The sequence below is a fragment of the Passer montanus genome, unplaced genomic scaffold (genome assembly GCF_014805655.1).
Source record: "Passer montanus isolate IOZ18808 unplaced genomic scaffold, ASM1480565v1 scaffold43, whole genome shotgun sequence".
Taxonomy (NCBI): domain Eukaryota; kingdom Metazoa; phylum Chordata; class Aves; order Passeriformes; family Passeridae; genus Passer; species Passer montanus.
The window spans coordinates 7,211,875-7,224,084 of record NW_024369151.1 but is presented as its reverse complement, the minus strand read 5'-3'; the positions used below and the strand labels follow the sequence as shown (position 1 = coordinate 7,224,084).

At 42.0% G+C, this 12,210-nt stretch overlaps 1 protein-coding gene across 9 annotated transcripts in view; it reads left to right on the top strand.

The window, feature by feature from the left end:
- Positions 1-12,210, top strand: part of AK8 (adenylate kinase 8) — a 66,173-nt gene that overhangs the window by 39,766 nt on the left and 14,197 nt on the right. Inside the window, exon 12 of one of the 9 annotated variants that reach the window (XM_039720254.1) lies at positions 13-377. The exons of the other annotated variants lie outside the window; for them this stretch is intronic. Within the exon in view, the coding sequence (XP_039576188.1) occupies positions 13-244 (232 nt within the window). The 3' untranslated portion in view covers positions 245-377. Of the gene's footprint in view, positions 1-12; positions 378-12,210 lie in introns of those variants that run through there. 9 annotated transcript variants of the gene reach the window in all.

Genomic DNA, 12,210 nt, shown 5'->3' with positions numbered 1-12,210 from the left:
TTGTTTCCTTAGCGAGGGAAGGGGTGCTGCTCCTGGAGAGGAGGAAATAGAGCCCTGGCCTGACAAATGCTCCAGATGGCCAAACTGTGGGAGAGAGAAGAGGTTTGTTGTCCTGGTTATTTGTTTGAGTTGCCTCCAAAGCCAAACCATAAGAAATGGATTAAAGTTTGGATTATATGAGAAGATGTATTTTATTTGCAGCAGGAGGGGGGATCTACGTCTTCTTTCTTCAGCATTGACATAACACCATGGAAATATATTGGTATTGCAAGGAGCTCATTATGAGACTTTTGGGTTTTGTGAAATAATTAAAAACAACACGAGAATTACATTTTATTTGAGCTATAATGAATTGTTCAGAAATGTAATATGAGAGACATCAGCATCCAAAGAGAACTGTGACGAGCACCAAGCAAATAAAATAGAGTTACTTGTCACAGCTGGTCCAAAGGTGGTGAGGATTTAAAGTGCTGGTGCACTCATCGAAGCTCAGAGGCTTTTCCATCCCCTTCCCAGGCCTTCCTGGCTCTGTCCATCCCACTGGCTGGCACAGTGGCCATTCCAAAGGCAAACCTTGGAAATTTGTGATTTTCTGCTTCCGAGGAAGATGTTCTTATCTTAAAAGTAATGATAGGAGAAGTGCATGACCCACATCAGTGTTTAATTTTGGCAGAGTTACTCTTCCTGGGTGATTGCCCTGGATTCCCTCCTGAACAGGGGTAGGAGAAGGATGGAAAGAGTTGAGGTTGAGTAGAGAGAGAGCAGAGGGGAGTGCAGAGGGAGGGAGCTCTGCATCCATCAGGGTGTGAAAAGGGAATGTGTGAAAACAGCAGTAACTTTATTTATCCAAAGTAAGACTTTGTGCATCTTAAACAGGAATCCATTGCATGAAAAAAAATGGAGGAAGAACCTCAAAAGTTGTGCTGGACTCAGTGAAACATAATTTCCCACAGATTATTCTTCTTGTGCATTTAGAAGGAAGTGCAGAATCCCTGAACACCCGGAGTCCCTGAGATCAGTGGGAATACTGGAGTGTGCCCCATGTGCTCCCTCCAGCACTGAGACCTCATCAAGGGAGGAAGAGCAACTCATTATAGAATTGGATGGCTGGAAATTCAGCACTGATCCGTTTGCTCAGCCTCCCTTCACTTTAAAGAGCTCTGCACATTCACTTCTGAGTTTGGAATTTGGTCCCTGTTTTATACAGGGCTTGAAGTGAGGGACAGAAATAGGCATCGAGCTCCCTGATTGATCTCAGAGCTGATATTTCCCATGAAGCTGAAGTGGCAGGGATGTGAGGGAGAGAGGGTGATTATAAACAAAAGGACACATTGCAGCACAGGATAGCAGGGCAGTAATTCAGTTTCAGTTGTGATGCTAGTTATAAAACACTATCTGCAGAGGTGGTGTTTCTGACATCAGGAGAAAAACCTGATAGAATTATAGCCTTGAAATCAATCTGGGAATAGGATGTAGAAATCTATAAATCAGACATAGAACAATCTACAAAGTCTCATTTTTAGGAGGGCTCTGTTGATGAAATTAGATTAAAATAAATTTACATATATATCAAGTTTATTATTAAAATCTAGTCACATCAGTAAACAAAATTATTTGTGAAAGAGAATGTTACTCTGCTTTTTGAACTCAGAGTAGACCTCTTTGGCTGATCAGAACCCAGAGTTATTGTCTGCTTGTCAAGTCACAAATCTATTCCTTAGAGCTAATAAATGGTTAGTGTTCAAATACTATGTTTTATCTGACTCCCACCTCATAAAGCTACCACACATAATACTAAATTATACAGCATTGAGCAGGATCAGTCTCCTGACTCCTCCATCTTACAGAAAGAAAAACAAACCTAGTAATTGATGGTAGAAAAGAAGGAAAATAAAGTTATTTGAAAACAAACAAAATGGGCTATAAAGTTTGTTAAAATGCAATAATAAAAAAAAACCTGATACAGCATCAGCTACCACATCCAAAGAACTGCTGTGGAACAAAAAGGAAAATAATTCAGTTTGCACTGAAGAAGTAGGAGGTTTCTTTAAATTAGAATTTGCAGCAGAATGAGGGTTGGCACAGCAAAAGCTGCAAACTCTGTCTCCCAAAGAGCCCGGAGAGGAGGGAGCTGCCCTGAGCTCCCCCTGTGAAGCAGCTCCTGCCTAAGTGGACAGGATCCTGCTGGCATTGAACCGGGGCAGCCTTCAGGGCAAATAAGGAGCTGGATCTGTTAATGGCCTCTCAACTGGGACTCAGAGATTAACCACTGAGTGCCATTAACCGCTCAGTGCCCACCTGAGCTGGAATCCACCGCACACAAAGGACTGGATGCAGTTCCTCACCCAAATGAGTGTTTTAGCTGTTTTAATCAGTGCTTAAACAACAAAAATAAATGTATAATATAGCCATGGGTGGTTCTACTGAAAATTCAGTGTAATAGCCACCAAGGTATTTTTTTATCCTTTTTGCTCTCTCTCAAACTTGGAGTTAAAATAAGATCCAGCAGCAGCAGCAGGGTGGTGTTGTGAATCTCTGGTTGTCACCTTCAGCTGGGTCCTGATCCTTCCTCTGCTGGGCCAGCTTGAGGCAGTCAGAAATTTAAGGATTCCCTGAGCCAGAGGATTCTCTGGAAAGCTTCTAATCACCCCTTTTCCTTGAGTTTATAATCTCTTTTTAGACCTTTGGGCCACCAAATCACGTGGAAAGGAGTTTCTCATTTCACTGGGTGTCATATCAAATACTTCATAATTTTTTCAAGGTGCATTTCTTCTCTTGAGAAGCAGTTACAGACTTTCCCTGGTCATGCCTCCCAACACTCCTGATTTTCTAAGCCTCTTGTATTTGCCCTTCAGTCACCTTTTTCCCAGACAAAGAACCTTGATCTGTTTATCCTTTTTTTTCCTAGAAATCATTTCACTCTTTTGATCATCCTGTTCTCTCCCCTCACTGGGCATTCCAGCTTTTTTTTTGTTTGCTGAGGTGGAACACCCAGAACTGCATTTGAGGGCAGCACTGTGTACTGGAGGTGGATATAATAAACATTTTTATTTTGATCTTAACTCCATCACTCATAATTGCTGATGCTCTGTCAGATGTTACTGGGACAGATTTTGGAAGAACACCTTCTGTGTGTAAGCTGTGGTAACTAAACATTGTGTCTTTCACTGAAAATACACAAAAAAATTTACAAAGTGTCAAAAATCTCAGTTGGGTGAGTTCAAACTCAGAGAGCTCTAAAGAGAGCCTTTAACTCGAGATTTCTGTGTTAAAGTTGGAGCAGGTTTGTGTTGAGCTCTCCTCAAGCCCTCCCATCAGTGCCAAAGGCTCTGCTGCTGCCTCTCCTGGGATTGCCACTTCCCCCTCCATTATTTCCTTGCTTTTGTCCTTCTGATCTGAATCCAGAGTCAGTTATTTTGCTTTTCAGTGTTGATTAATTGCATTACAAATGATACAAGTGAACAGACAAAGCTGGGCAGGGGAGGGCTGAGCCAAAGGATTGGCCCAACAATACATCCATAATATATTTCTAATACACATTTTTCCAAAACTGAGCTTGTTTCTTTCCCTATAGAGAAAATAAACAGCAACAGCTTCTCCAGTGCAAGCTTTCCAGCAGGGTTTTATTTGGTCTTCAAAACGATGTGGCTGTGTTCCCAATTATGTCATCTTTTTACATAATATACTTAAAGCTTCTTTTTCACCACGCTGCTGAGAGCATGTATTCAAACAGTTTAGGATAATGAAGTCCTTAATTTCTAAGGAAGAATCTGTGAAAGTGTTGAAAAGGAAGAAATCAGGGTGGGGGGAAAAAAGAGATTTTTGTGAACTATTTAGTCTTTACATGGGGCTTTCATATTTCTGCAGCTGATCCCAATGTGGATTAGGGATAATAAACAGCCTATTAATGGAGGCCTGAACTAGGAAATGGAGTTGGAATCAGCAGTAAAATTCAATGGCTGGCGAAGGTTAATAACTCCATTACTATCAGCTCTATTTTTGAGCCGTTTGAAGAGCTGGGTGTTAGCCTTATCTTACTCCTCATTAATTGAGCTAATAGAACCCCAGTGACCCCACCATGCTGCCATTATCTGAGAGTTTACCAGACATGGACTGGAATACTTATCACTGAATATGTATTCCTCAGATTCATTTCTATATCAGAAATATTTTTGTTAAAGATCTCCTGCCTTCAGGCTCCCTTTTGCCTTTTCATTTCTTTGCTGCCTTTTGCAACAGCTACTTATTTGGAAATTACATGTAAATGACTTAATTAAATCCCTATCAAGGAACAAGCTAAATCCCAAAATAGTTGCGTCAAGGAAACATGATAGTGATTGAATTATTCTGACATGGAAAAATCTTACAGAGCATTTAAAAAACTTTGACCTAATTTAAATGATGGATATTGTGCATTTATAATAGTTGTGGTTTCAGTTGATGGCATACAAAAATCTGATGAGTAGCAAAGAAGAAATGTTATATCTTATTTTCTCCTCATTTTAAGGCCAAAAAAAAGCCCCAACAGAAAAACAATGTGGTAATCGAGGGACTAAATCAGTATAATAAAATTTGCCTGCACCAGAGACAGAGAAACTGTCGGAAAAGTCCAAGTGAACTATGTAGGATTTGGATTAATTTGTAAAATAGTAAAAATAACAGGCAGCACAATTCTCTGTTTCAATCATTCTCAGTTTTTTTCTCAGCTCACTCTTCCAGCCATTCTGTGGCTGCTGCTTTAGTGACTCTTCACTATCACTAATTGGTTTGGGTTCATTTTCCCTTTGCATTCCAGTGCTCCCATCTCAGCTGGGCTCTTCTCCTCCATCACCAAACCAAACAGGCTTTGGTAAAATCCAGGGGCAGTGGGGGCTGAAGGAGCAGCTCCTGCAGAGCTCTGGGATGGAACAGAAACTCTGGGAAGTGTGGTTTAGGTGAGGAATCCTGATCTGTGCTCCCCGCCAGCAGAGACACTGCCCCTCTCACCCACAGCCCTGCTCTGAGGGACCACAGCACCCTGGCCAAGGGGGGAATTACACCAAAATCCCAATGTTTGAAAATTTGCTCATTTACTGGGCAGAATTAGCAAATCTTCCTCTCACCTGAGACTGCTTCACTCAGGGAGTGGGATCAGTTTAATCCAGTTTCTACTGCTGAACCCTTTTCCACAGGACTAACTCCGTGATTGTCTCCTCTCTTGATGCAAGTGTTTGGACACTTATCCTGCTCCTTAACAAGATTGTAATTAAGTAATTAAGTCATTTACCTTTGTTTCCTGATCTGCCTCCAGTGCAAGAGGCACCACTGGCATGGAGTGATGGACAAATTATATTCAGGAATCTCCCATTCCCTCCCGTGTCCCTGTGGCAGGAGGGCTCTGCTCAGCACTCCCAGGGGTTCCACACAGTGCAAAAACCCACCCTCATTCTTTTGTGCACACAAACCCAATGGCAGCAGCTCCTAATTCAGATTTGTGAGCTTTAGCCACTGGTGGGGAATCCTCACTCTCCGTTCTCCTCCTCCTCAGACTGTGCTCTCTCTTCCCTCCTAACACTGCTCTGAACAGAAGCTCTTGCTCTTAGATAATCCAATAGATAGAAAATTGGATGATTACAATAAAAAGATTATGTCACTTCTGCTGCACATTCTGCCTGACCTATATTGGTCCCCTAAGAGCCTTTCTCTCCTGGGGAGAAGCATTAATATGCATCTTGAGCCAGCAATAACAAAACATCAAATGCAGTTCTAAAATCTTTCTGCATTTGCTGTCACAAGCTGATTTTGCTCCAACAAGAATAGGAGGTATATTTGGCTTCAGTTGTGGGAGGCAGGGATTATTTTTAGAAGTTACCTCATCTCATACAAGCTCCTTTTGATGGCTGGAGTTTGTGTGGTGAAATCCTGGATACAGCAATTAAGGAGTGCTCTGATCTCAGCAAGCTTCCAACGTCTCCAGGAAGAGAAAGAAGAAAAGCTTCTACTTCTAAGTCAATATTTTTATTTTTACTGTTATTTTTAAGGGCCCAACACCACATGCACAACCCTTTCATTCCTTTTACTGCTGAAAGGAGGGAGATTTTCCTGCAGGAACTATCTCTCACAAATGAGGAAACATTAGGAAACCTGAAGGTGGCAACTTCCAAGAGAAACAAGTCCAGCTAAGGGCAACCTTTCTATCCTGCTTGCCCTTAGTTGGAGCTGTTTCTCTTGGAAGCTGCCACCAACATCAAGACTCAGCACCAAACTGGAGAGGGAAAATTCTGTGAAAGCAGCAGAGTCTGGGCTAATTTTGGTGGTTTTTTGGCACTGGTAGCAAATTTTAGACAAGACAAAGCAAGCCAGTCATGTCTCAGTCCAATGACAAATTTGTGATGCCAATCTCTACAAACCAGCAAAGGTTGTTCAGGGCATTCACCTAAACACAGCTTTGGTTTAAGGAATGAAGTGAAACAGCCAAGGAAATCCAAATGTTGTCATTTAAATAGTAGCTAACTCTAACCCTGTGCTTTCCCCCTCTACACTCTGCTGCAGTTTTTATTCACACATTTTGGAGCCCCAAGAGTTCCCTGAGCCCTTCCCAGGTCCCTGTTTGCTCTGTTCATCTCACTGCCCTGGCTGACTGTGGGCTGGGATCCAGCAGTGCTGGGGCTGCTGTGGCAGTGCCTGAGCTCCTCCTGCAGCTCCTCTCGAGCCTCTCTGGCCCAGAGTCCCTCTGAACCAACAATTCTGCTGGGATGTGAGCCTGGGAAAAGCTGGGGCTGCACTCCTGCACCATCAGTGCATTTCATGGTGTGCAATGCTGGTGGGTCTCACAGCCAATAAATAAAGTAAAATATGATGTGCTTTGTCAATTCTGACTATTGTCTGCTGGTCTAAAGCAGTCATTTTCAAAATTTCACCTTAATTAACTCAGGAGTTAACACACAAAAACCATACACATGCAAGGCTGGTTTTGAAGTGTTTTTGTAATGAAGATACTGGTTTTGAGATCTGCCTTGAACCAGAAAAACTTTTGAAAAATGAGTGAGGGAGGAAAACTTTAAATATAAAGATATAGCAGCATTTTAATTTAATTAACCAGGCCATTTTATTTGCATTGCTAAAAGGACATGTGTAGATAAAACTGAGGAGAGTTTTGCATGTGTGAGAACTGTAAATAAAAACATTTAGTAGCTGAGGAAGCACAAGGGGAAAGGAGGGCTGTGCTGGACAGCCTCTCCCATCATGGTTGCTTCAGTAGTGTGGTGCTGAATTTGGCTGAATATCCTTCTGAATAAATGCAGTAAGGCCACCCTTAATCTTGTACAGGTTAAAACTGAATTTATGAACTCTACCATCACTGGAATTCAGAATTTCTGAGGTAAGAACATGGACAGGATTGTGCCAGCTGTGCTCTGATTTAGTGATCTCATTGGATCTGGGACCAATCCCAGAGCAAGGCTTTACTCAGAGCTCATGTGACAAAATTGGCCCGTGCAGAAAACCCTCAGCAGAACAGGAATTGTGCTGCTTTTGCTTGGATTGTCCAGGCTGAAGGTCTGGGAAGACAAGTACATCAGTCTGTAGCAAATATAATACAGTTTTGGTGACTAAAACTGACAAGGAATATTGCATATTGAATGGAGACTGGTTTGTCATTACCACAAGGATTAGAAAGTGCAATCTTCATTAAAACAGCAGTGGATTTACTGCTGTTTGCCTTGGAACAAGAGGTTTGCTCAGAATTTTCTAGTGAGTGAGTTTAGTAAGTGCAGGGCAATTTAAGAGAGGGGAACAATCCTGCCCTAGTTTATTCTGCAGGAAAGATGTGGGAATGATCCCTGATGTCTGACAGATCCAGTTCTATGGGCTTGGATCACCTGAGCCACATAAATGTATTAATCACCATCACTCAGATTGGCCTCCTTTGGCTCAGGTGTAAGAGGTGACCCAGAGCTTTTATGCTTTGCAAGGATCATCACTTCTATCCCTAAACCCATTAGGTTTGCAAAATTCCATATTACAGCATGCTGTCCTTTGAAATACACCTTGTGAAAGATTTTTATCTATTCCACAGAGGCTTTTAAACATTACCCTTTCCTAACAGGTTCTGTGCCTCTTAGCTCAGTAGGGCACTGCCATGCTTTGATAAAAATAATTCTTTAAAAATTGTGGTTTGTCATTCTTTTGACATAATGCTGATTAATATCCCACTGATATTCACTGAGTGAACAACCCTGTTCTGTTGAGAGACTGACCAAAGGTCAAGGTACAGAAGGTTAAAAGAGTAATGGTTTCATTTAACCTTTTACTAAAAGCTGCTACTTCTGTGAACATAATTTAAGCTGATTTTCAGGACAAGAATTTAGAAAAGGTTCCTCCTCACATACTTGCAGTGAAATCAAAGGATTCGTATTGGCCATGAATGTGCCCCAAAGTCAAACAGATACAAAATAAAGGAATAATGTGTTTTCTCAACCCCTTGAGTCCTGTTCACTCTTTATTTTCAAGACACTGAACTGTAAAAGCTAAGTGGTGGTGGGTGTGGAGAACCTGCCGTATTTCTGTTTTCTTTCTCCTTTTGAAAGTCCAGGTTTCTCACAGAACTCGGTCTCCAGCTGCACATTCCTAACCTCCATGGATGCAGAGGTTTAACTGGCACAGGAGCAAATCCTGAGCTTTCATTCCACCAACCAAAACAGAATTTAAATTTGGAAACTTGGTGCCATTTTTTTTTTAGAAATATTACTGCCAGTCCATGACACTGAATCCAGATTTTTATTACCTTTCTGTGAATTAATTGCTGACATGCATTCTGCTTTGTGATTATTAAAGAATTCAGTGTACTCCAGTTTTATAATTAGAATCACAGAATCCTGAAGATTGGAAAAAATCTTTAAAATCATCAAGTCCAGCCTTCCACCCAGCACCACCATGGTGTTCACCACTAAACCACATCCTCAAGTGCCACATCACACATTCTTGAGCACTTTGATCACTTCACTGGGCAGCCTGTTCCAACGCCTGACCACCTCTTCCATGAAGAATTTTTTTCCTACTATCTAAACTTCCTTTGGCTCAACTTGAGACCATTTCCTCTGGTTCTTACAGCAAGTAGGTGTTGCTCAGAAAAATCTTGTGATCCAACACAACCAACCCAGTGGTGGCAGGAGAAATGGTTGGGCACAATGACCTGGGAAATGGAGAAATTAATTCAGTTCTTAAGATCTTCTCTGTGGTTGCACATTTGTATCTCAAACCCGGGAATTTTGATCAGCACAGCTTCCCAACTGCCCTGCCTGCAAAATCTTGAGAGGAGCTTCCTTGGATTTATTAAACATCACCTTGTTTCACTGCCCAGGGCAGGAGAGCTCCAGCGTCAGGCTGGATATTTGGGTTTAGTTCTTGCCTTGTAGGATTTCTTTTCTCCTGTGGTTCCTAAGTTTCTCCTGGTGGTGTCTTCCTTCGCCCCATCCCTACCTGACCCTGCTCTGGATCTCAACTGTTGTTTTACCTTGTTGATGGTTTGTCTATATTTGCTTTAACCAGATGCCCCTCTTTGCATGCAGCACTGGGACTCATCCCCTCTCTCCTATCAACAATAATTAGCCTTGTAAGACTAATGGAAGAAATCGTGTCTAATTACCCTGTTGAAGGCCCAATTATGTTATTAACATTTGTGGGCTATAAGCTAATGATGAGGAGAGCCTCTCATTTGCATAGCATTAAGTTAATTGAGCTGGAAGCTATGGGGTGGATAGCAGTGATGAGAGCAGGATTCTGTTACAGAATGGATAATGATGACCAGAGCAGGACGATTCACCTGACAGGTTTATTAATTAACAGCTATCTGATTACCTCAAAGAAATGGCAAGTGGCAGTGCTTCTGAAGGAAGCTGCAGTATTTTTTTTAATGAAAGGTGCTCTATCACTGTGGATGGTCTGGGGTGATTTATGGTAATGGCAGTGTAAGCTCTTTCCTGGAAGCCAACACAAAAACCTGTTCTGGTTTCCTTCCTGCCCTTAAAAAACATTCTGCAAAGGGCTCATATTTGTGAATATTCCTCATTCTTACAAGGTGCACAGAGTCTGTGTGCTGCTGAGTTTGTGTGGTTGTCTGAACTGTGCATTTGGAAAATTCTTAATTGTTGGGTAGCCTGGAAGCTTTGCCCTCAGAAGAACCAGAGGATTTGATTTTGCAAAAGGTGTTTTTCATTATGGTGTTAGGCAGGATTCTGTGTTATTTGTGGGGAAATAATATAAACATTCAGCTTTTCACATTTTCCTGTTATGTTCAAGCTGCAAGCGGAGGTGAGTGCCCTTTCCTTCAGCTGATTTCTGGGTACAAACACTTATGCATAATGGGTGGGCCTTTTAAGGAACAGGAGTCTTCATTTAAAACAGTTCTGAGAAGAAAAATCCATCTTCTTCTGTTTTGTTAAATGTCAGATTCTGTCTGATTAATTCCAAACACATTGTAATTCACAACAGGTTCAGGCAGAGCCTTGTTTGAACTAGAGTATCTTTGGGGGGAGAAATCACTCTGTTTAAAAGTTGCCTGTGCAATCAATCCAAGAGTGAATAACTTCCTATGCAGTTAGTCATTATTAGAATCCCACACCTCAGTCATGAATGTATCTGAATGTCAAATATAGTTTCCAGCCAGCAGATCTTTTATATTTTCTTCATCTACTCTGAAGAGCCCATTATGAAATCCCATGAGCTCCAGATCTTACCTAGTGACTGAAATCCTCAGTTCATCCTCAAAAATACCTCTGACCAGACACGTCTCAGGAAAAAAGAGAACATTACAGATTTTAACCTTTCAGATAATGACTTTTGATCCATTTAATGGCCTGATGATTAGTGTGTCAATAGTAATAGACTTGTGAAGAGCAGAAACTTACAGATAAATTGTATTCACTGTTATTTTCATAGAATCATAAAATATCCTGAGCTGGAATGGACCCACAAGGATCAGGGAGCCCAACTCCTGACCCTGCACAGACTCCAGCAATCCCACCATGTCCCTGCTGTCCAAATTCTCCTGGAGTTCTGGGGCTGTGCCCGTTCCCTGGGGAGCCTGGTCAGTGCCCACCACCCTCTGGGGGCAGAACCTTTTCCTAATGCCCCCCTAAACCTCCCCTGGCACAGCTCCAGCCATTCCCAAGGATTTATATGCAAGAAGTTTCCCTGTATTCTGCATCTGGCATTTGCTGGGCACCGAGGAGCTGAGAACATTGATCTGGTGCTGGTAGAGAGGCCAGAATTTCAGTTTAGTTGCTGCAAAGAGACATTGACAAATCACCACAAGCACTGCTGGTCAACAGGAGAAGAAAAATGAAAAATCAGAGGTGAAGGAAGTAATCAGCTCCTGATCTGAGCTGCTCAGTGGTCCTGGCTCAGAGCTGCCAGGAGGAGCAGATTCCAGGGGACTGAGGGTTGATTATTCCATGTAGCTGAGCTGTCGTGGTCCCTGTGTGATGTGGAGCAAGTCAGAAGCACTTGTGTGACATTTCCTCCATCTCCTTCCAGCCTGTGATGGTTCAGAGCCTGTGCTTGTGTGGAAATCTCTGGGAGAGGTTGTTCAGGACAACCAGCACAATGAATAAAAGCCTTTAATGGAATTTAAACCCTCCATCCTCCTCGTTCTCATTAGCTTCCTGTAATCACCAGCCCTCACAGTCAGTGTGGATAGAAATATCTTTACCATATAAATTAGATTTTCTGCAAGGTGTTCTGTGGTTCACCACAGTGCCTGGCTGTGTGGAATAGACAAACACAGATCTGATAGAGCAGGAATTATGTATTTAATTCAGAGTTCTGTATAGAGTGCTCATAAAAGCTTGATCATGATAGAGGGGCCAATAAACATTTGGGAACATAAATATTTCTGCAGGAAATGGCTTTGTGAAGCATTTAGTTGTTGAGTAATAAGAACAACAGTGAAAATCAGAGTAACAGAAGCCTCTAGGTACTGATCTGATGGGTTATATATGTTGCAATGATAATCATGGTGAGGGAGAATTTTTATGGGACCAGGAGCAACAAATACATCGAGTCCTGCCAATTTACTAATGAATTCATTTTTCTTGTGCTTGTCCCATTTGCTATCCCTGCTGTTCAGAGTTCAGCTTTAAACCTGAAAAGCAGTGGATGGCACCTCGGGATGCTGAGCTGATCCTCTGAGTTTGTGTGAGCTGAGTGTTTGAGTCTTGGGCCATTTCTGGA